The sequence below is a fragment of the Strongylocentrotus purpuratus genome, unplaced genomic scaffold (assembly GCF_000002235.5).
Source record: "Strongylocentrotus purpuratus isolate Spur 01 unplaced genomic scaffold, Spur_5.0 spur5_scaffold_1, whole genome shotgun sequence".
NCBI lineage: Eukaryota > Metazoa > Echinodermata > Echinoidea > Camarodonta > Strongylocentrotidae > Strongylocentrotus > Strongylocentrotus purpuratus.
Window position 1 is genome coordinate 30,000,593 of NW_022145594.1, and position 25,852 is coordinate 30,026,444.

A 25,852-nucleotide genomic window follows, 5' to 3' on the forward strand; every position below is an offset into this window, starting at 1 on the left:
ACAAATATGGGCATCAGTATCTGCCTCTCTATCTTGATGAGATGAAGAATCTTCCTGAAACAGCCCCTGATGTACATGAAGCACTTATGGCGGGTGCATTTGTTGGAAGGAGAGCAGATGGCAAACACAATTGTGTTTCTCCTGACATGCTTCTTGAACAGACTTACAATGCAGACGCCAATTAAGGAAGGTAGCGGTCTTGACGGAATTACACTTAACCCCGCCGCACAGATAAAATGGGTTTAAACAATTAAAACCCATCACTACATCTGTCTCTGCACAGTAAAAATCAATGCTGCATCTTCTTTCACCCAGCCCTCACAATGAATCAGGTGTATGTCGAGTAACAAGGGATGCAGAGATGGTCATCAAGGTAATGGTAGCAGTCGAGACGAATCCATCCAGTGCAACTACAACAACCCTGATAAATGTTGCAGCTGGGCAATGTGCTGATTGCAAAGTTAAGGACAACTTGACCAGTGTTAAACAAATTGGCTCGGAGGCACTGTCTCAATCACCGTCCAGTCTTCAAAAGAAGACAAGTATTGTGAAGCTGAACACGTTCCACACAAAAAACAAGAAACAAAAGAAGTCTGGGCCCAAAGCAGCTAAATCAGGGGAGAGCAATGAAGAAACTGCTCTTCTGTGTAAGACACAGATCATTGCTAGTGCTGGAGAAATAGACATTGTTGACTTGGTGAGAACCCCACTGACGTTTTATCCGGGGAGAAATAATCAAAGAGGCAAGGGCCATCACAACATCTGTTTACACGTCAGCAAGTGATGACTTCAAGGAGTCTGATCTGGGCAATCTCAGGGCATACAAGTTTTGAACAACAGATCTACTCTCCTAAGGCTCCTGCCCCCCACAGAAGATGCATTTCTTCTACATGTAAAGAGAGCTGCCCTTGCAACAATGATAAAAAGGACAGCACACATTGCCAAGCCTCAAAACCCACATTGGACAGAATTTAGGTGGAATCATGTGCTTCCTGTTCCCAGAACCCATGCAGATGTTCTAAAGGGTGCAAAAAGAACTGCTCATGTGCTAAGAAGGAAATACCATGCTACATCGGCTGCCGCTGACGAGGACTATCAAGCAAATATTTATTTACATTTAATCAGGTATGTAATTTTAGTAAAAACACCCGTTGGCCTGTTGAGTGGCAATTTTCAAACTAACCGTCATATTTGATATATATTACTTTAGAACATTCCTCAAATTGATTCTTTGACTTCACAAACTTTGGTCCAGGATCCAATATACACTACAGACTGTTGTATAGTCAAAACTAAATTGTAAAAAGAAACCCTGACATGATGACGGAAATTTTGAATTGAGGTTAGTGCAACATGTCATGAAAGTATAATTAGAAGGAAGTTAAGTGAACACTAAATAGAATTCAAGACTTGGTGATAAAAACCCTTTCTGATAGGTATCAGATCATTTGAACACCTTGCATGTATTGACTCCCACTATGCATTTTTTCCATTCAATACGTCAAGTTTGCACCCTGTAGATTATTTAATACTGATCCCTAAATCAAACATTCAAGGGCAGCAATTTCTTGTCATAGCGGGAGGAATGGGGGGGGGGGGGGCGGTGGGGGTGTACGCGATATTTTAGGAAGCTCGGCAACTTAAGGGGGAAGGTCCCCCTCCCCCACTACAATTTTTCATTTTGTTGTGAGAAATGTTGTCAATTCTTAATTTAAGGTGTTTTTTTTTTAAGATTAATTTTTTAAGAAAAAATGTTTAAAAATCACATTATGGGTAAAAAATTGTTATGAATTATGAGGTCAATCCACATAAATGGGGTATCATCTTGTGGAAGATTTAATTTCCTTCATGATACCACACACACAAGCTAAATTGAGGTTTTGTTACATAATTATCTTCAGATTGTGCAAAATTAATTCTTCATGGTGGCCATTTTGAAAAAATAGTTGCCAATTTTTGTCTGCACCATATTTTTGAGGTAGTCTAGCTGGAAGTTCTTCTGAACAGGTGGATACCCAAAAACCTTTCACAACATTCTATGAAGGTATTTTACAAAAGAAATATAAAAATAATACATCCCCTACTAAAATTCTCCAAGGTAAAATGTATATTTTAGTGATGTGTATGCACCTTGTACTCCATATTTGTTAAATATAGAAATTATACCAAGAAGAACATAATTTAAAGTTATTTTACAATTGAGATATTAATTGAATAATTTTTCTTTAGTAATAATAACAATAATAATAACAAGAACAACAACAATGTCATTAGTTGCAATACGTATTGGTAAGTATTTGAATAATACAAGAAATATAAAATAGTGACAACAGTCAGGATGAGTACATGTATACATTTCATATGAGAAAAAAAATCCATGCAGTATGAATGATGCAAAGATCAAACCACCAAGATTTGTTGGAATATATAATGACAAGATGTTGTAGAAACATTTAAAGAATGAAATTAATAGAATTTAAAGGTAATAAAAAAAAATGTATACCGTAAATGTTTCCATTTCCAAACAGTACAAAGAATAAAGAATAAAGTGTAAATATCAACATATAATTTTTTAAATATTTCTATAATGAAATACACATGAAAGAAGAACCCCTCCATCGCGTCCAGGCCGTTCCTTCGTTATTTGTCTTCATCTTCATTTGCAATCCTTATTTCCTCTTTACTTTTTTTTGTCAATTAGAGAAAACCACTCATACTCCTCATTCCTCTTTATATTTATTTGTCAACTACAGAACACCATAAATTCCTGACCCAACTTAATTTTTTTTCTCCGACTGTAATCACAGTGATTTTCCAAATTTTCAAGCGATTGATGTTCTGCGTCTTGACAAAGCACCCCCATAGTCTAGACTACGGCATTACAGTGTTTTTTTTCCACTCACCTTGGACTTGTTTCCTTCTTTAGCAAGAACTGCAAAGAAGTCACTGTGCAAGGCTGCTCCTAGTAGCATAACCTTCTCTAGAGAGGGCACAGAGCATATAATCTCTGCCACATCATGTGATATAATTGGTCCAAGTTGTCCATGTACCCCACGATCGATCTTGAATCAAAAACAAAAACAAAAACAAACAAAAAATTAAAATATGAGAAAATCAGGGAGTGTTGATAAAGTTGAAGACCAACTCAAATTTTGTTAAAGGTAAAGAACAGTATTGGAAACGCCCCAATTTCAAAAAATGAAATGGAAGCTCTCATTACCAATCATGTGAAAGAATATGTTTTGACTAATACATGATGATAAAAAAATTGCCGGGAAACCGCCTACTAATTCATATATTTGGTAAATTTGTTTCTCTCATGGTCTGGTGAGAGATATAGGGTAGTCCCATATACATCTTTCTGTGTATAGTGCTTGTAACTTTACGAAGAATGGGCCAAATTTCTTATCATTTTGATGATTCCAGAACCTTGCAGATGCTAGATGCTAGATGATCAACCTTTTCTGATCGATTCCACAACGTTTCTTTCACAATGCAATCGCATGACCATTACTGGTCTTTACCTTTAATGCTTCTGTCACTCGGCCTGCATTAAGATTGTCTCATTGAATTATAACAGAATGTGTACTTTTTACAGTGGTCCATATCATCAGAGTGGTGCTATGAAGCCTATGATCCCAATCCTTTTTGCAAATGAAGGTCTGGTATAACATTTTATCTGCAAAGCAGCATGGTAAGAAAAGGACATTTTCAAAGGGCGCTAAAATCGTTTACTTCATCAAAAGGGTTACTATGAAGTCTGAGCATCAAATTATCAAGAGGACTGATTGCAGCAATACTATTTTGTAGAATGCCATTTCAAGAAGATGGCTAATATTTTCTGACCAGAAAAGGGTTGGTAGTCTAATAAAACTTGTTGAAATAGTACTGTTGATATTTATCATATGCCAGTGATATAACAGTGATGGTATATAAAATGATACTGCCCAATTATTATCATAACGGCTGAGCTGGAGATAAGGGCAATGTTTTATATCAACCACCCCCCCCCCCCCACTAAAAATTTAAAAAAAAAAAAAAAAAAAAAATAGCCAGTCAATAATCATCATTAGTATATATCTGCTTAAAAACATTATTAGTGTCAAAAATTGTACAAAAGACATCTCCTTGAAGACAAATTTCAGGGATGGCATATTTCCCGCTTCGGAGGCTCATTTCCCGGATGCCGGGAAATAAGCGGAAATAAGCGGTATTTACCGGTATTTACCGCTTTTTACCGGTATTTACCACCTTTTACCGGGAAATACCGGGAAACATATTTTTCCACTAACTTGTTCATAGGGATTGTCCAATTTTGAACATAATAACAATGGTGGTGAGTATGGTTGCTCTTGTGTGTACTATTTGTGTGTTTGTTCGTGTGTTTGTCTATGTCTGTAATTATGTAACGCTGGAAAAAAATACAGGAAAAAGATACCAAATATACACCTAATCTAGATATGATATACTTCATTAAAGGGAACCAAAACCTTCATACTAAGTTACTTTTATTGTAAAGTTTAAGATATTTGAATAAAATCAGTGAAAAATTGAACAAAATCGGGCAAGGAATAAGGAAGTTAAAGCTTTTTAAAATGACTAGTCACAAGAAGGTGATATTCAATTTGATGACATCATTTGTGGACAACTCTCCATGCCTTTTGTACATCAAATTTCACAATTCTTTCGTTTTTTTCCTATTTATTTGTGTTCTTGATCGGATTTCATAACATGTGAAGTAGAATATCATTTTGCATTCTATTATCTCAATCACAAGAAAGAAGGAAAAACATGAAATTTGATGTACAAAAGGCATGGAGAGTTGTCCACAAATGATGTCATCAAATTGAATATCACCCTCTAGTGACTAGTCATTTCAAAAAGCTAATAACTTCCTTATTCTTTGCCCGATTTTGTTCTAATTTTCACTGATTTTATTCAAATATCTTAAACTTTACAATAAAAGTAACTTGTATGAAGGTTTTGGTTCCCAGTTGCTGATTACCATATTCATGAATACCTATTAATTAGCATATGAACAAAATGCCATTTGTTTGGGTGTGTACATGTATGCAGTGAGGATTTTATAAATCTGTTTGTGTGTTCCTACTATGAGTATTGTGCTGCTAATTATTACAGAACAATATTTTCAGTAATGAGGCTAAAAACAAGTAAAATTATTAATAAATAGAGAATTAAAATCATATTTCCTGTTTTTTACATATTTACCGGACGCGCATCTTATTTACCGGACAATATTTTCCGCCCAACCCTGACAAATTTGTTATTAATGTTTCCTTCTCTTCTTTTTCTTTCTCTCCTAAATGTTATTTTGTGTATGAATTATTTGATACTTTTTCAATTCGATTTTGTACAGTGCTCAATCTTTATGTCCGTGCCACTTTTCTTTACAAAATTAATCTGTCATTGATTTTATACGTGTTGTTTAAAAAGGGAAATGAAATGATTTGATTTGATTATATCACGGATAATCAGGTATAAGGTCATGGATGTTAGAGAGTGGAAAATAGGCAAATTAAAATTACCTGGAGTACTGGTTAAACATGATCTGAAATGGTAATGTCATGTGATTAATTAATCTCTTTAGAACTTTGAATTAAACCAAATATTTTAAACCAAATTATTGATATATCTGCCAACAACCCACAGGCAAGAGAGGAGAGAGAGCCGGACAAAGAAGGGGAAAGAGAGGGGGAAGAAGAGAACAGATAGAATGGTGGGAACGATGGACATAATTCATCGATCAAAAGTGCAATTTACTTCTCTCTATAAATAATGTTTGATGACTTATATTTGTTCTGTTTTTGTTTTTCTTAAATTATTTAATCTACAATGTTCTATGTACCATGAGTATCATCTGGTTTTGGGATATTCTTACCATTTTTAGTATATTTTATGTATTTTTAAAACATGCTTGTAAAATGTGAACAATTCAGCCATTGGCTGCTAATCATATTTTGTTTTATACCATGAATAAATAAATCAATAAATAAATATTAAATACCCATTCCTAAAAAAATACATGTCTGTAGATGCCTGATGGGTTTGCAATTGAAGGTGAAGTCCCCCCTTATATCAAGTCGGTTCTAATAAAAGCAGAAAAAAGAGAGAAATAAATTATTGAAAGTATGAGCATCTTCAGCACCTTCTGCTGCCATCACATACCAACCATCCTCTGAAACATCACAAAGCGAGTCCTCCCTCGCCCATCTTCAAAACTCAAAACTGTCACTGACCTGTTTTTCTCATTTTCTGCTTCTATTCAAACCAACTTAATATCAGGGTGGACATCTCCTTTAAATTATAATACTTATTAATGTATGTAAGATTTCAAACTTACCACATCTTGATTTACACCTAGTCCAGTGAATAAATAACCTGCTATGGTGTGTGCTCCCATGTATGGCTTTATTTCCAGCACTGACATTCCACCCCTCGCCAGGGCTGCAGTATCTAGGTCCTGACTCTCAAAGGATACATTAACCAAGAAATTCATCTCCTGTGGGTTTGTGGTGTTAACCTGTACCATGCATTTCATGACATGGTGTGCAACAGTTTTGTCCCGTGATACAGTAAAGTACAGGAGATACCTAAACTCTTCTTTCCTAGGCAGCACTACTTGCTCAATCAGCCTGTTGAATTCATTGTGATCTAATTCATACAGGGAAGCAAGATGGACAGCAGCCATATACTCCTGAAAGAGTTTGTGTGGAAAGAAGATAGTAGACTGCAGGAACGGACTGCTCTTATCATATATAGATGACAATTTCTTCTCCTGAGACAATACCCCTACTCTGCAAGCTGTTTCAATAGAGTCTGAGCACTGTTCAAAATCACCTTCTTTGAAACTAAGGATGTTTTCTTGTAGCCCAATGAATGCAACTTTGGCAACTGGTTCCATGAGCTTCTCAATTTGAGAGCGATAGGCTTGGAAAGATGGGCTGTCTAAATCTGTGATCTCTTTCTGAGCATAATGCACCTTCAAGAATTCAAACATTTCATCAAATATTTGAGAAAAAGTTTGTAACGACTTCAACTTTTCTTGCTTTTCGTCACCAAGTTCTCTCCACATAAGACAGAGCATAGCTATGTAGATAGGATACGGGGCCATATTCTCAGATATGATGACATTGTCCTTGGTTAATTGGATAAGCTGATCTGCTTTGGCCACATCTTCTGAAAAGTACTTGTGAATGTAAACCTCCACACTATTCTTGCTAAAACCTTCCACATGAATGAAAGTGTACAGCTTCCTCAGAATATCATTATCTCTTGTCTCTGTGACCCTCCATGGGCGACTTGTCACCAACACCGGGCAAGTGGCAAGTTCATCTGAACGCAGAATGTCTGTAAGTGCAATATCACCTCTCTCTGAAGAACTTCCACTTGCCTCTGCACTGTTGACTCTTGGCTGCAAAGTGGCACTTGATGACTTTGGCTGCATTGACTTTTGCTGCTTATTCTTGTTCATCTTTGATTCTGATCTTGCCTTGGTTTGATCAGCAGACTTTGGCTGGTGACATTCAGACTTTGAACCAGCTTCCCCTTCCTGTACAACCTTGCCCTTAAACTCATCAAATCCATCAAACGCAATGAATACATGAGTTGGATTTGATCGGATGTACTCAGTGATCTGGCAGGCTGTTGCTGGGTTGTCCTTGGAGAGATACGACTTGGCAATCTCACCGATCGTGTATTGTTTGGCTTCACGAAAAGGGACAACAAGTACCCACACAAACTTTGGGACAGCAGGATTGTCATTTATCCAGTCCCAGGCAATCTTAGCACAGAATGTTGTCTTTCCAGCCCCAGCCTCTCCCTGAACCATGATCCGCTTGGGGAACTCTCCATTGACTTCGAGTTTAAAGAGATCACTGTACTCAAGTGGTCGCTTGCGTTTTTTCCGATATTCCTCTTCCAGGACAAGGTTTGTGTACATGTCTGTGAATGGTACAATGGAATCAGGGTCGAGAGGATCATCTCTGATCTTACAGAAAGTTGTCCGGTACTTGAATTTGAAATCATCTGCACATCTCTTGATCAGGTCAGGAGAAAGTGGTTGGGGCTGTGATCCTGGCAATTTAACAGGTGCACCTTTAAAATTTAATAATATAAGTGTGATAATTTTTTCTGAATATAAAAATGTTTTTTAAAGAATATTCTGAACATATACACATGAACATAAAAACAAATTTCTGATGTATTTTTTGTTTGTCAACTTTACATTTCATTCATTCATGTCTTTGCAGTTTTATTTCTGCACATCCATCATACATGTATACTCTTGTTGATGCATGACATGTCTGTTGTTTTCTTTTTAAAGTATCTCAAAAAAATCTGCCTTTAGGTATTAAAGATAAAGTTGAGTTCTGGTTATGCGATTGGATTGTGAAAGAAGCGGTGTGGAATCAATCAGAAAAAGTTGATCATGTAGCATAGAAGTATTGGTGTGTACTGTAAGGTTCTGGAGTCATCAAAATGATATGAAATTTGGCACAGTCGTAGTTAAGTAACAAGCACTGTACACAGAAAGATGTTTATGGGACTATATACTCAAACATGTAGCATAAAAATTGTGCTTCGTTTTTTAAGCTGTTACTTGTCATATTTAGAATATGAAGGCATTTGAAGAGCCATGCTTTTCAGGAAACATTTTTTCTGTGATGTTCTTCCAGACTTGCATAATCACAATGATAACGCTCACAAATTATTTTTCACCTCTCCCCAGATCTTAACCTTCTCTTTCAGGTATATATATATATATACATATCTATTTATATATATGTAACATGTCAATATCATTAATTTCCGTCGCTAGAACAGTATAGATAATAATGATGAACCTCGTAAACATTATGAATTATAGCTCAAAGAACAATTCCATTCAATATAGAAAGAACTGAGAGAAATGTAGTTTTCCTTTTGTTTTGTACACAAGAAACAGAAATTCTCCATTTTGGGGCTGACATAAATAAGGTCACAAAAGATAAAACGATTCTGTAATGGTACAATTTTCAGAAACTTGACAAAGAAATAGTCAGAAAGTGGTTGCATGGGCTTGAAATGCCAAGAAATTTGAATGACAATCCTTGAACAGCTTCATGTAAAACTAATTTCATCATCTCCCTTAATACACAGCACAAAGTGAGTGGGTCTGTAACCATGTACATGTACTAACGACCACAGCCCACAAGACCGACAATATCTATCTAGCGATCCCTTTGAAAAGTTGTTAGAAGGTCCATGAGACCAACTACCCATGCACTGACAACCCACAAGACTGACATGTTGGTCTCGTGGGTGTTCTGACAACTATTTTTAGGGTTCAACAGACCGGCAGTATCAGTCTTGTGGGATGTTCATCTACTGAGATGTCCTGCTATAAGTAACATTATTTGTACCAAATGAGAAAGTGTCATCAGTCTTTGTTGGCTGCCTGCAAGAGCAATATATTATCAATGACAGTAAAGGCCTTCTTGCAGGCAGCCGACATGATTTCCTTCTTATTCTCACCTGTCCTGTTTGGGACTAGACTGCCAGCGAGTAGTTCATCAGAGAGAGACCCTAAGTCACTATTTTTCAATCCCTCTGCAAGAAGAGCCCTGATGTCTGTGCCTGGAGGCTGTTTGTCTCTCCATCTTGTGAACACTGTCATCAATGCATCACTGGTATTTTGGCTCTCTTTCTCGATTTGACCGAGCTCTGCATTTGGGATGTCAAAGTTAATGCCCACCTCTTTGTAGTAGCTAGGATCAATTTGCTTGGACAGCTTAAAGAATTCTCTCTCACTGACAATCCTGTAATTAAAAAAAATAGATTTTATCAAGCATATCTTAAAGGTAAAGACCAGTTATGGTCATGCGATTGCGTTGTGAAAGAAACGTTGTGGAATCGATCAGAAAAGGTTGATCATCTAGCATATAAGTATTGGTGTGTTTTGCAAGGGTCTGGAATCATCAAAATGATAAGAAATATGGCCCAGTCTTCGTAAAGTTACAAGCACTGTACACAGAAAGATGTATATGGGACTATACGCACACGTGTGCGACACGTGCGTTTATCTCTCACAGACCATGTAGATAAACTAATTTACCAAATATATCAATTAGTAGGCGGTTTCCCGGCAATTTTTTTATTATAATGTATTAGTCAAAACATATCCTTTCACATGATTCGTAATAAGAGCTTCCATTTCATTTTTTGAAATTGGCGCGTTTCCAATACTGGTCTTTACCTTTAAATACTAAGTATCTTATAAGTCTTATTGTAACCCTTACTGTACCCACCTATCTTCATACTTAGTAAGTTTAGTTCAGTTCTTAAAAAGCCTTTGGGCGAAACAGACAACTACAACTAAATGGAAGAATAAACTACTCCAGCCTAAAAATATGTACACTAGCTCCTACAGCTGAGCACTGTCAGTACCTACAGCTTCATGAGCATACCTATTTGATTTTATTCAGCTACATGTACCGATAAGATTTATTTAAAGGTATATTGAAGCATACATACAGGCACAAGACTTATATCTCATTAAGCAGTGCACTTGGATATGGAAGAAAAATTGGCATGCATATATGTGGTGTTATGGTTTAATAGTAAGAAAAGTACTTAATATCCCTACTGCTCATTACTGTTGCAATAATGAACTTGAAATAAGCTTCAAATACATATAGACTGACCTGTCTGGTCCAGGGTTGGTTTCAACATCACCAGATCTCATCAGGAGAATCATGAGCAGATAGAGAAGGCAGAATCCATCCATGGTGCAAGATGTCCTTCTCATTCGACAGAAACTCAGTCCGCTGGAAAGGTTCATGAATGATAACCCCAGCAAGACATCCTGTTATTGACAAAAAAGGGGATTGATGCAGTTAATTATACAAATTGAAGTGAATTAAATTGAATTGAATTTATTTATTCACCACCATTGAAAACATTGAAAAAAAAGATCATTAATATAAACATGACATGAGTTAAAATACATGTTCTACAGCGATATAATATAAAATTAAAAGATAGTTATAAGTAAATTTAGTGTCAAGAGTAAAACAATAAACGACTATTTGCAATGAGTAAATTACTCATATTAGTGAATATTGACATACATGTACGTGTATGTACAATGTACAAAAAATGGTTCACTGTTTACACTTTTTCGCCCCTTATCCAAATATTTGCCTCCTGACTTGACTCTTTTGTGATTTAATACTGAATTTTATTCAAAGATAAAAGGGGATGACATGTGAAGATCTAGCTTATATCCAGGAAGGGAAGGGGGGGGGGATGGGTGTCTCCATTTGTGCTGCAGAGAGACAAAATACACATTTAAAGGATTTATGAAATAAAGCTACCGGAAATCAATCATATTGAGATTATTTTCATTGTGTATATGGTAGGGTGTAAATACAAAGGAATTCTTGGGGAGCATCCCCCTCCCCCTCCCCCCACCCCCTCCGTGATGTAGTGCAATGTTTTTTTTTTCATTGTTGAAATATGTAAATTTTTACAATTCATAGCATCTGATATCACTACGGTCTCTATGTTAACTCCCATTATACACTATTAGTATTTCTTTGTATTTACACCCTACTCTTACAGTAAGCAGAAAAATCAAGGAGAATAGTGAAAGTTGAAACAAAAAGGAAAGTGTGGGAGCTCTTGCATTTTTTAACTTCAAATTGTGCAATCTGATGCATTTATTTACATATAATAATGGTGCATTTTGGTGCTTGTCGTGCCATACCTCAGTGGAAATTATAGAATCTGAGTTACAATGTAACATGTCATGTTTACGGTTCAAACATAATCAAATAATATTTACACAAACATGACACAAATCTGACACTAATATACCATACTATAATAGTGCCAATACAGTATGGTGTGCCCTTGACTTGCAGGGGTGGGCCTGGCCTGACATATCCGAATGCTGCTGAAATTACTTCCGTAGTGCAGTGGCAAGCGACTTGAGTGCCGTTTTGCCAATATGCTAGGCGTGGCAGCCGTGGGGTGCATGGTACTACAAACGCTCACAAAATGACACCTGGGTGACCGTATACTTACGGTAGAGTTACGAGGTTTATATATGTATCATATAGAAGACAATACTTCAATTTGATGGAAGTGCTTATAAATAGATATAAAATAAATCAAAATCTCTATAATCTTAAAGGGATTGGGTAACTTTGTCTCAGATTCTGAAACAAAATCCTGGATTTAGCTCATGCTGCATTGATAATCATAAACCTTTAGGTCAGTCAGTAACACCATGACTTTTACAAGCCGATCGCCTGTCTGATTATCAAGATATTTATGAGTGGAAATCAAAATTTAATTTGGCATTTTCCTAACGGTTTTTCATAACACTACAGTCCATTGGGAAAAATGAGTCGGTATGGTAAACCTGGTCACTCAAAGATATTTACTTTTTAGAGGCACTTCATGATCATTTTGATGCGCAATTTTTTTAACACAATGTACATGTATCTCAGATTTAACATTGTTAAACGATGCCTTTAATATTAAAGCAAGTTCGTGATTAGCCACTGGAGTCGTATGACGTCAACGTGTCATAGCTAGGTCACATCAGCATAATATCTCCAAAAGCCCACAAACTTGTGTGTATATCGTCTATACTATGGGATATTGGGAAGAAGGAAACAAATCGTGTGATGCAATAAACTTATGAAGTGCTACTGCGCGGATCGGATTGGAGCGAATGATGGTTTCCTATTTCACGAAAGTGTAGTTTCTGTGTACAACCTTGGCAGCTTGTGGACGAGTGGATAAGTCACCGGACTGTGGATCACAGGGTCTGCGGTTCAAGTCCCACCGCGGCACTAGTGTCCTTTGGCAAGACATTGATCTTCATTTTCCACTCTCCACCCAGGTGTTAAATGAGTACCCGGTAGGATGCGAAAGCTAATGTGCTTAGATTAGCATTGTGCTTGTAAAAATGACGCCTGGCTGGAATGCTCCCCAGGGAGTGGAGAATGTGCATGCATACATTGTGTGCGGGTAAGCCTGAATACGATGACCGGAGTAATAATATATATATCTGTAAAGCGCTTTGAGAGGACCTTTGGTCCTGAAAAGCGCTATATAAGAACTAGCTATTATTATTATTATTATCATGAAAATCAAAATTCCTTGTCAATACAGAGAAATTAGCTGAAAATACGACTCAATGACTGCGACATTGGGATTGTTTAATGCCACTAATTTATTTGTCTATAACATAGTCTATGATGGCCGACCATTGCCACGTCCTATATATGTATCATGCAGGTGCGCGCGCTCTTAAAATTACCTCATGGGGAATCCCCTCAAATTTAATGGCATTCCGGGTATGCGAATTATGCATTTGTAGGCTAGCGTTGAAATGAATTGAATAGCTGAATGAGAACAAAGACATGTTGTTGTTGTGACAGTGCAATTGTAAATACAATGCATGACATGAATAAATATATATTTGTAATAGCACTTCCTCAGACAAGGTGCCTAGTATAGCACCATCTATTGCTATTCACTTGATATCAAACACTCAGAAGGCTACATGAACATGGTTGTGCTGAGGTTCAAGAATCCTCTTTTTGCCAGCGCATCAAGGAGATTGAATTCATAATATTGTCATTAAGTCAGGCAAAGAGGTTAGTTTTGTTCTATATTTAATGTATTTCTATGAATTGTCGAAACATAAAGTGTAAATTAGTGTGTGTGTTTTAAACTTCATACTGAGAGATGTTGATGTTAGTATGTATTAATACATGCAAGCCTATGCTGTTATTATGTACATTTGATTTTATATTAAGAACAAGGATAACAGTAAAGATACTGCTAATAATTTGAAGATATATTATGAGAGTGCTGAAGCACTAAGTAGAGATTTGGAATTTAGTATTGTCTGGTTCATAATTGTTTAAACAAGCTATAGTGAAGTCTAGTTAAGACACTTGTATTGTGAGTTTGTCTTTATGTAAAGCCATAATGCAGATGGACTAGAATAGTGACTGGGATTATGTTAACAGGTTATGAGTTTCTCAAAGAGACTGTGTTATTGCTATATTGACGATGCTGTGATGTACTTGTATTTATGATTCTTTATCTGTGATTTATCTACAGTTTTCACGGAATGAAACGGAATGAAACGGAATGAAACAAAATGAAATGGTTACTCAAATCATTAAAGCGTCGGTCACAACCCACCGTGCGTGTTTTTAGTCCGTACGGTTTCTGGGGAGGCCACGGCCATCACGTTTTTCTGAAAACATAGGGAGGGAGTGGCAAAGGCAGGGAGGGAGTACCGGCAACGCACGTCACACGTACTGGGGGTGAATCGGTAGCCTGAACCTCGTGCACTTAAAGTGCTACAGTGTGTCTGTGTGCTCCCGAATCCATTCAGAGGCGGTCTCACCACGTACGGATACACAAAGTTTGTCCACATTTTTGCACGTAGACAGCACGCACTTGCAAGTACGGCGGGTTGTGACCACCGCAATAAAGCTACAGATTCCCGTAGAAGCCTTTGTTTAGACTTGAAAATTTGATATCGACCTCGCTGCAGCCACAGTTGTAATCGAGTATCTGCTATTGTGGTTATTGGTCACAATCTTAATTAATTTCGTCACATCTAATCTGCCAGTTTTTTATCTGCAATTTTTCCGATAGTTATTATATTCTTCATTATGTTGTAAATTGGAATTTTATATGTTGTAAACAAATAGAAATTATGTAATGCAAAGGTGTCCTGCTTCTCCAGCCAATAGGGACTTTTAGATTTGCACGTTGACATAGTGGACTGCTACTTGTGACGTCCTTTTAAGGCACTGTGAAGTCCTTTTATACCGCCAGTGCCTTAAAAGGACGTCACATGTAGCAGTCCACTTTGTCAACATGCAAATCTAAAAGTCCCTAATGACAAATTGTTTCCCTCCTTTCTGGGGGTATCTCTATTACTCATTTGGAGTACCCCCTATAGGGAGTACCCCCTATAGGGATTCCCATTGAATTGTTTTCCTCCTTTCTGTGGGTATTTCTATTACTCATTTGGAGTACCCCGTATAGGGATTCTCATTGATCTCTCTGGCTTTGCATGAGTGCATTTCTTTTGTGTACGTGCTGGCATCAGCGAATGCTTTTTATGTACTAAGTTCACCCTGATTTAACTTTTTTTGTTAAATTTTTGTTATCACTGTTACAGGCTGTTTATGATAAAAAAATCAATGCCGTCCATTTTTTCTTCAATTATCTCAAACTCTTTCAATTATAAGGTACATGATATTGAAGTAGACCTAATCCAATTTGTTGCAAAGCAAGTTGACTTGACACATAAAAATTAATAGCTTGGGCTTGTTCTCACCACTCGCTCTCGCGGAGATCAATGGAGACGAGGGTTGAATAAGACTAGTATATGGTACTTAGTAGAAACCTAAACATTAGCTCAGTGCATTTACACTGTAACCAAAAATCATCAATTTTTCTCACATTCCGGTATTTCGACACCAAAAAAAAATAATCAAAAAAAAAAGAAATCCTACTCTGGAGAATGTTTTTTTTAAACGCCTGCTGGATGTTAACTGATATTTTGCAGTGTTAAAGGCACACTTCGGTAAGCTAAACAAGATAACGCCTTCTACTCATGTGACCTCCTCACTTCAGTGCTTCTAATGATACACATCCTCTACTCAGGGCACTGACGAAGCGAACATCAATTACCAAAATTTCTTCCTTATAATTCCTTGTCATTAGACATTTTTAGAACCCTAATCTGACCTTTTTTTTCATGGTGCATATCAACATAATTTAATCTAGCTTTTTCTGAAGTTTCATGTTAATACACCCTTTCTCCACAGAATTAGGGGATTGTTAGTGTGGGGGAGTTTTCTCACACTTCGCATTCAAGACCTAGATTTCATGCATACAAATTGTATAAATAAGTGCGAATTCGACGACGCTTCAACGGTTTTTGTATGTTTTTTTTCTTTCCAGTAGTGTAAATTAAAGACCAAAAAAATCACTTATGGGATGCATCTCCCAGTCTCAATAAAGTCATGTAGAACCTTAAATTCAATACGAAGAAAGCATTTCTTTCAGAGTACATTGTTTGATCTTTTCCCAGTGCTGAATTAATATTCATTATTATTTTCAATTTCCTAATAAATATCCATCACTATATTTTATAACTCCTGTATACTTATATAATTTTTGGTGTCAGAGTTATTTACATCAGCGTATTTTCATTTTCATTTTCATTTTCATCATCATCATCATCCCCAACACCAGTTTTTGGTTTTAATTTTTGGTGATCACCACATGCCCCCTCCCCCCGGCTTACCTTTCCCTCGAGCTATCACGCTATCAAGCTATAGCTAAATGTAATTAATATCCCATCTTTTTCTGCAACTTTCTAAATGAATAATACTTGGTATTGTTTTATCAGTTAAATTATGTTTTTGTTAAAAATTATTTTGTATACAGTGCAGTGCGGCCCAGAAAAACGAAACCAAGAATTATCATAACTTAATCACGATTACAATTAACAAATGACACATATTTGTAAAGCTTAGATCCTCCTCTTTCATTTGATGTATTTCATATGATGCATATTTCATGCATGAGTGATGAAAATAAATTTGAAGAAACGGTACCAAAAAGTCATTTGGCGGACGTTATCTGAATGTCAAAGAGAAAATCACATTTCTAGAAAGTCAATTTTTTCCCTTTCATATGACACCTCAATTAGTAAAGATGAGCTAGGAATAACAAAGATCTGTTTATTTAAATGCTTGCATTTCCATAAAATTTGTATTAAACAAATTCCCTTTCACTGGCTTGCTGGCTGCCTGCCGAAGCAACAAACAGAATTGACAAAAGACTTAACTCCGTTTCGTTGATGATCAGCCAAAGACAAAAAAAGGTTTTGAATCAGCGGCTTTTTTCACCAAGACTACATCTGGTTTCACTCACACCAGAAAAGCAATACAAGGCATAGACCAAAAGCTTCAGTCTCTCTATATCGTCGGTTGTTCCACTGAGACTACGTCTGGCTCCACTAGACCTTCGATTATAGAGACTGAAGTTCGTCCTATGGGGACTGTACGGAACAATTGGTTCGGTTCGGCCGGACCGAGATGAATGAGATATGCAACAAGATTTTCACTCTTTACATCCTCATAAATGCTGCAATATTGCAATAATTAGAGTCTAAATCTATATTAAAAAATTAAAAATAACATATTGGTCTATATAGCTTATTTGACTTACGATCTATAGCTTGCTCATTTAGATCCTAAATTAATGATTAATCCGAGAAAGTCTCGTAGTCAAATAACTCCATTGTCAGCCATCTTGGTTTTAGTTGATAAATATTCATTTTTTCTTTTCGAACGTCCAATAGCTACCGTACATACGTACAAGTCAGCCCGGCTTGACCAACGAACTCCCACGAAACGAGTGCTCTGATTGGACATTGGCTATGTTTTGGTAGGTTGACCCAGAAATATATCGGCCGCTGGGTCATGTCATTACTAGTTCGAGTGCATGAACGTACTGTTTCATTGTTCTGAGATGATAATGGGATAACTCATATACATGTAGAGTAAGTCCGTTAATTTCTCATTTTAAAATAGTAAATAAAAATGTAATTACTCCAGATAGAAATATACAAATACATAGTATTTGTCTATCTGCTTTACAGATCAGAAACGTAGATCTAAATAAAGAAAATTGGGGGAGAAAATGTTGTGAGCCAACATTACAAAAAGATGTCCAGAATTGGCTATAGATTACCCCCACGCTGGTACGAGATCTCTGGCGTACCGTCTGTATATGGGGAATGTCAACAAATGTCAGTTTTATTAAAGAAATGACCCATATCAGACGGTTATTTCTGTCTATACAAGGCAAAGCAAAGACACCAAGTTACCAAGTTATAACAAGATATGAGGAGGAGGAATATTACTGGAGTTGCATGGAATTGGAAGCCCATATTAGGGAGGCCAATGCCCGGGCGTAAGGCTTCTACGCCTACGATTTGTGCGCTCGTCGTCCAAGTCAGAAAATGACCAGAAGAAAAAAAAAAGGGAAAAAAAAGAAAACAAATATCTATGGAATAAAATGTATAACAAATACACAATTACACACTCCACAACATACCTATAATCATGGATCTGTAACGGTCTTTCACCATTTGTTGACGATCTTGCAGATTTTGACGTATTTAAATCCAATAATTCTGTTAGCAGACGAACTTAGCGAGCACAGATGAGAAACCAGAGGGGTCCTAGAAGGCGATGAGGTTAGCTCACTAAAATCCTTCTCAATGGGTATACGGGGATGTGCCGCTTGGAAGGGTGACTTTTTCAGGAAAGATCCTTAGACATGGGTCCCCTTTTCATTAAAAAAGTCCTTAGACATGGGTCCCTTTTTTCATTTATTCCTTTCCCCCCTTTTCTCCCTCATTTTCTCCGGGATTTTAGGATTTTCTCCTACATTGCAAATGCCTAAATCTCTCCCATCTCTAAATAAATGAATCCTTCGGTTGATTGCATTTCCAGTGTACGAGGTGTACGCACTGACCTCTAAGTCAGTAGCTCGTAAACTCAACTAGATCCCGGGGTACCACATATATCACGACCCCATGGATTCTATACCGGGTACTCATATGGCATAATGCACGCTAGGTATGGTATCCGCCCGTATAGGGGTCGTACCCCCGGAAACTTGTAGCGCTTTGCACGCTGAAAATGATATGATCATCAGCTATACCCTGCGTACCCTCTGTCCAGCAGCCGGGCAGCAGCGGGGCTCAAGCAGGGAGCTATATAGCCAATGCTTGAGAGCTCGTGTACGGGTACGTTAATTAAAACAGGAAAAGTCCTTCAATTAGAACAGATGCTAGAGGTGCTAGCACAGTATAATTATGTTGCATGGTGTTTTCATCTTTATGTGTGTAAACTACTAGTAAACTACATGTTGTATGGTAAAGTTTACTAATAAAGAATTTTATCGAGAAACTGCAAAATTTTTGGCCATTGTATTAATACACACATAGGTGCATTACTATCCTGGCTGTGTATTAAAAGCTGTGCTATTGATTCTCAACATTACAAACACCACTGTATAAAACTCAACCAATTTCACTAAAAATCTATACTTTAATGACAATCGATAAGATCTAAATAGCAGTAAAATACATTTTTTCAACTTTCCGATGTTAGAAAGAATAATTTAAAAAATCAAATTGTGAGTCCACTGTCGAACTTGCCGATCAGCCGCATCGGCATGATTGTGTGCATCTCTGTGTTATGAGTGTATTGACTATTCATGTATTTAAATGCTGCCTATTAACGCGTAGTGCAGTGCTAAAGGTCAATATGCATTAGCGTCGACTCTCTATATGCTTTGCTGGAGTGTATTATTACAGCTTAAAAAATGTAATATTTGACGTTTGAAATCCTTAGACATGGGTCCATTTTTCACAAAAAATCCTTAGACATGGGTACCTATTTCAGCAAAAGGACCCTTGGATGTAGGTATGGGTTCGGAGGTCTCAGCCGCACACCCCCGTCCGACTATAATCTGAGTACCCCCCCCCCCCCCCCCCCCCCCCCGGGCTTCTTGCAGATTCTCTGGTAATTAAAGATAACATTAAAATACATGTACAATTTTAAGAAAGATATCCCCATACTTACCAGGTGGTAATTTTCTGTGGCTACAGCTACATCGAGGTTTTGGAAACCACACTCGTTCGTCCGCATGCACAAGTACTGTATGTGTAGCGTATATGGGGTGGTGGGAACAAGGAAAAAAATGCGTGTGATGCAATACAGCGCTCCTGTGCTGATCGGATCAGGTCTAGAGCGAATGCGGAATGGTGGTTTCCTATTTCACGAAAGTGTCATTTCTGTCTACAGCCTGGGCATGTAGCTTAATTGGATGATGAAAATCACGATTCTACGTCAATAGTGAGAAATTAGCTGAAAATAAGACGCAATAACTGCGACATCGGGATCGTTGCGCACGTAATGCCACTCCTTGATTTGTCAATGCATGATGTCCACGGCCACGCCCTACGTATCGAGGGAGCGCGCGCGCTCTTATAATTACCTCATGGGGAATCCCCATTTTATGGCCTAAGCCAACGTGCGGTTGTAGTACATATGAGTTGAATAGCTGAATGAGAACAAAGACAGGTTTGTTGCAATCGAGTACTAGTACCTGCGTGTTGTGGTCATTGGTCACAATCTTAATCATTTTCTTCACACCTGACTGCCGGCTTTTATGTGCATTTTCCCCTAGTTTTCCTATCTCCATTATGTAATTGTTGTAGATTGAAATTGTATATATTGTAAATTAAATGTGCAAATATGCCCCTCCCCTGCTTCTCGAGTCAATGACAAATTGTTTCCCTCCTTTCAGGGGGTATCTCTATTACTCATCTGGAGTACCCCCTATAGGAAAAAGTGGTGGATCTAGGGGAGGGGGGGGGGGGGCTGCCCCTGGCCAAAAACAATTAACCTTTTTTGGAAGAAAAATTGAAGACGGGCCCCTCCCCCTTTCCTCAAGAGGATGGGGGGGGGGGGCTGGGTGGTAGGTGGATGTTGAGTAAATATACCTCCCCCCTCCAACTTATTCGCTTGCTAGCTGATTTGGCGCTCAAGAAATAAACAAATTAGTGCTCACTACCCCTCCCCCACCCCATGAGAAAACACCTCCTTACCCCCTCCCCCCTGTTGAGAAAGGAAAAAAAAACTCCTCTTACCCTTACCCCCCCCCCCCCCGCGCTCATTCGCCGCTAAATATTTTCTCCCGAATTTGGCCCCCTATTTGGCCCCTCCCTTGCCGCCGGCTGGGAGTACCGTTGAATCGTTTCCCTCCTTTTGTTGTTGTTGTTGTTATTGGTGTTGTTGTTAGGTTTTAAGGCTGTCCAATCTGAAAAGATTATTTCCGCCTGGCAAAACTGTTTTTCGAGTTATTCAGCAATGATGATTAGATGGCGCTGTTTCCTTTTTTCTGGTTCAAATATTGATTCAGTGAGTTTCACACCTGCCGTTCAATCGATGGTGTGGACAATAATTTCGATGTCGACCATGAACAGGGTGCGGGTATTGATTAATAAAGGTTAACTGTCCAGTGCTAAACTATGCTTTTCCTTTCCTTCCTCTCCGAGAAAGAGAAGGTGAACATTAATTGATATAAATACAAAATAAAACTTTGGTTTTTAGGCCTATATATAATTAACGGGGAAAAAAAATTCGCTCTTTACATCATCATGGCAAAGTTACTTATAACTCACTAGCTACAACGATAAAAGTCATCAGAGCGTGCAAAGGATCTTCTTTCCCTCAAAAGTTATGTAAACCCCTTTTTTTTCCAGCCATGCCATGTTCAATTTCATAAAAACCAAAAGTCTTATGTCAGACAACTTTAAAGGAATCAAATTATACAAATTGTTATCGATAAAAAAGGGGGTATCCAATCCCCGCAAAATTCTGATTATCACGGGGGAGGGGGGGGGGGGGCGGACTCCTAATATCACTGTCATCCAAAGGAAACTACGTCTTGTAATGAATTGGTAAAGATTGGCAAAGCGGCCATGTTTCATAAAACTTAAGTTTTAGAAAAAACAAAATGCTAAATATCTATGACAAATTTGCTCTCAGCCAATCAAATGCCACGATTTCAGTAGCTTAATAACAGTTTTTAAATGTTTAACATGTTCAGGGGTGACAGTGAGCACCAAAAAACAAAAACAAAATCCTCAACCACCCCCTTCCCTCGGTAAAAAAAAGGGCATCCAACAACATCCTCTCCCCCCTTTTTAGTAAGAAATTTGGGGCTAAAAAGGGAAAAATAGGGGTAAGATAGGAAAGGGGAATCGGGAAAAAAAAATCGGGGAAAAAATAATAATAGGGAAACCGATTTAAATCGGAAATTATCAGGCCTGCATGTTATTGATAGCATGTTTTATGAAACAGGCCCCTGGGCTCTAAATAGGAATTAAGGGGGGGGGGGGGGGGATTTGGTCTCATGCCTAATTTCACAAATCAATTACGCGCGGCTATACTGTCGCTTCAAGGTAAAACGTTCACTCCTTTATCTATTGCTCTACGTCAGTAAAATAGATACAATTTCTTTGGATCCGGGTATCGGCTCCGTCTAAAGTCAACAGGGATTCGGTGGAAATCCGAGTCGTGGCCGAGTTTTCCAGGAGAGCTGATTCGAACGCAAATACTTGTTCTAAATGGTGCATTGATTACATCCGAGTTCAGAACACCCGCAATCAATAATTTAGTTGATGAGAATTTCTAATAATTTACGATTACCACAATTTTTTTTTATTTTTTTAAGCCAACTACTTTCGGAAATCAACCTAAGGCACTTTCAATATATTACCTTAATATGCGTCCCTTATTGAAATGTCATAATTAGCATCCTCATCATTACCATTATCATGATCATTACCATCGTCATCATCATCATTACCATCACCATTGTCACCATCACCATCATCACCATCATCATCATCATCATCCTCATCACCATCATCGTCACCATCATCATTATCGTCATCATCATCATCCTCATCACCATCATCGTCACCATCACCATCATCACTATCATCACCATCATCATCATTATCATCATCATCATCATCATCACCATCATAATTAGCATCATCACCATCACCATCACCATTAATGGCATCAAAATTATCATCATCAAGTATTATAATCCGAAGTAGTATCGTCATTATCACCATTATCATGATCATAGCAATCACCCTCATTATCATCATTATCATCACCATCACCACCACCACCACCATCATCACCATCATCATCATCATAATCTTTCTCATACCCTCTCTTTCCAAATATTACAATCATCTTCCTCCACCCTCATTTCATAGCCCCCTCCCCTCTATCTCAATCGCTAATTGCTTGCCGTTTCTGTATAAATCAAACACACTGTATTAAAAAAGACAAGCGTTATAAATATGCGTATGAAACTATATAGTATCTCCAAGCACAACTTTTAATTTAAGACAGTTCATTATCGCAGCAGGAGAATGTATCACAAATAGTGTTCACGAGAAAAGGCTGGGCTGGGCTGGGGGGGGGGGGGCGGAATTTGTCAATTCACTCATATCTAATTTTATTCGATGTCAAATATTTATTGATCAGGTAATGCCTTTCTTGCTCTCAGTGCAAAATATTCTAACACAAACCTTTCTTGATTAGCCACGTGTGATGGGCATGACATAGTTAATTGCCATCCTAAATCTCCTTCAGATATATCATGATGCGGCAACACCGTGGCGTTTTTTTTTATGCTGATGTCGAGTCTAATATTCTTCGCATTTCTGTTTCTTATAACACAGAGCTCAGTGAAGACGTGCAGGATCTGGTTTGTATGCAGTTACCATTTATTTACACATTAAAAAGGGCGGTCTATACGGCGTCATATCTGTGGCATAATTTATTTGTCGTGCAAAACCTTCTTCAGGCAAAGATGAAGATGAGAAAACAAATGAAAAGTTCAATTCTAAAAATGTATATGTTTTATTCCCCCCATCATTTCATTTGTATTTTTGCATAGATCTACTCGGTTCCATTCACTAGATCAAACTTCAAAAAAGTTGCATGTTAATTTCAGAGAGTAAAATAAGCCAAGCCAACCAATAAAGCTATGGCTTTCAAATATCTATTTCAGATTGTTTTCCAAGCATGAAACATTCACGTATTCATGGCCTTCCTTTGGAACTGACCAATCAGAAAGCAGGATGAGTAATGACACATCTGAGTTAGATTTCTCCTGAATTCAAGCTGCTTTGCTGCAATGAGAACTTTACGAATGGTAAATCATTAAAAAAACAAAAAAACATAGGGCATCATTTCACAAAACTATCTTCAGTACCAGTTCAGCAACATCCAATCGAAATGTGCTTGAACAAGCGTTTCAATCGGGACGTTGATGAGCTTGTACTTGAGCTGTTTTGTGAAAAGATGCCTAGTTTCCTAAAAAGTGATGAATTTATCAATTTTATTTTCATGCTCATGCACCAAGATTCTTGAAAGAGCCATAGTAGATAACTATATTATGGTAGTAGGTATCATGGAGTGGCAGTAAGATATGTTGTTATTCAATGATATATCCATCAAATATTGGATAATTGAACTAGTTGTGAATATCTAGGTTTAACATAATGCAAATTAATAAAGTGATTTATATGTATGTAAATGGCTCTGTTTATGAAAAGATGTAGATGAGCATGAAGTGTAATGTTGTACTTCATAAAACTGTTTTAGTGAAGTGTGAATAAAAAAGACTATTTGATAAAAAGGAATAAACCAATTCATTTGTGTGGTAATTCTCTATTTAGAACAATAACTCTCAACTCATGACATGCAGGTCACATCACGATGTAGGGTTCCTACGGTCATGGAGAAACGTGGAAAGTCATGACATAAAAAAAGTTCTGGAAAATTCATGAAAACAAAGAAGAAAATAACTCCCAAAGTCATGGGAAGTCATGGGAATTTATCATGGGTGCGGGTCGTATATGGCTATGGCCTTGCAGTTTGAACTGGCAAATGTGAATGCCGCTTGGATGCCGCAATATAGTTACCCACACCAAAATGATACTTATCTGGTCATGGAAAAAGGCGAAAATGGGGAACCCTGAAGAAAATTGATGTGTATTATGAGGGTGATAAGACATAATGAAGATAAATCCAGCCTCGATCAGTAACAAATCATAACTTTCATATTGTTTTTATTAATTGCATCAAAAGAAATTCTACCTTCCCTTTGAGCAACTTACTATTGATGTTGGATTTTCCTTGAATACATTGAAGGTCCTCAACTGGCTTTTGTTGCATGTTTCGGAATAGTTCGTTACTCTTGGTTTCGACTACAATATAACCTCATCTGAGCTAGCAGCAGCGAACATATTTGATTGGCATATTTTGGGAATCCCATTGCAGAGACTGTTGATATTATCTTGAAGTGGCTTTTGTTTCCAGTTGCACAAGTAAACAAAGAAAAGGGAATCTGGTTACACGTACATAACATTTAGAGCTATGATATTTTTTTCTTCTCTTTCGTGTATTGTACAACCAGAAACTTTTCCCGGCATATAATGTTTGCCAATTGCCAACCGTGAACTGAACAACAACAAAAAATCTATATATTTATACATGTATCGTGACGTTTATAAAAACAAATTTCGTGACACTGTTAGAAAACATTCGCTCTGATGCCTCTGAACCACAATTTCATTAAATCTAGATTTGCATTTGAAGATTTGAAGAGAATTTCGAGTGTTTGAGACAAAATACTTCAATCTATAGTAACATTCTATACACACACCAGCCCGACGTACAACACGCAATGCCCCGCTAAACACGCACTGATCTCTGTTGTATTACACTCAACGTCATAAAGAAACTGCTTGCTCTTTCCTGTGCCATATCTTCCACTTCACTACCATTGAATGTACCAACCCCCACCCCCCCCCCCCCAAAAAAAAACCTCTGACATACTCCTCCTTTCTCTCCCTGTTTCTCATTTTCCTTTCCCTGTTTCGCTATCCATCTCTATCCATCTTGAGCTATATCTCTACCTCTCCTATGCTCTAAATCTATCTTTCAAGCTTGTCCCATTGTCTATTTAGCTATCTACTTCAACATCTCTACAGCCTCCCCTCTTTCTCTCCTTCTTCCCTCTTACTGGTACATACTGGCTGTAACGAGATGAGTCAATGTATCCTGAAGTCAACAGTGAAATAGCGCCACCTTGTGGTAGACTTGTAACAGTAAAAATA

At 37.6% G+C, this 25,852-nt stretch overlaps 1 protein-coding gene across 1 annotated transcript; it reads right to left on the reverse strand.

Moving 5' to 3' along the window:
* Positions 1-1,041: 1,041 nt before the first annotated feature.
* LOC115921319 lies at positions 1,042-20,056 on the reverse strand. Its single transcript, XM_030978677.1, has 6 exons — positions 19,716-20,056; positions 10,704-10,864; positions 9,535-9,818; positions 6,362-8,115; positions 2,904-3,062; positions 1,042-1,092 (listed from the first exon to the last, which is right to left on the reverse strand). Exons 1-6 carry the CDS (start codon positions 19,779-19,781, stop codon positions 1,042-1,044), a joined length of 2,475 nt encoding a protein of 824 aa, XP_030834537.1. The 5' UTR covers positions 19,782-20,056.
* Positions 20,057-25,852: the final 5,796 nt, after the last annotated feature.

What these genes read in the sequence shown, in the direction of transcription:
- LOC115921319 (XM_030978677.1), bottom strand. Translation starts at nt 19,781, where the DNA reads ATGCGGACGAACGAGTGTGGTTTCCAAAACCTCGATGTAGCTGTAGCC. An exon ending in CCACAGAAAATTACCACCTG is followed by an intron (nt 10,865 to 19,715) that starts GTAAGTATGGGG and finishes TGTCAATAACAG; the next exon opens with GATGTCTTGCTGGGGTTATC. An exon ending in TCTAGTCCCAAACAGGACAG is followed by an intron (nt 8,116 to 9,534) that starts GTGAGAATAAGA and finishes TAAATTTTAAAG; the next exon opens with GTGCACCTGTTAAATTGCCA.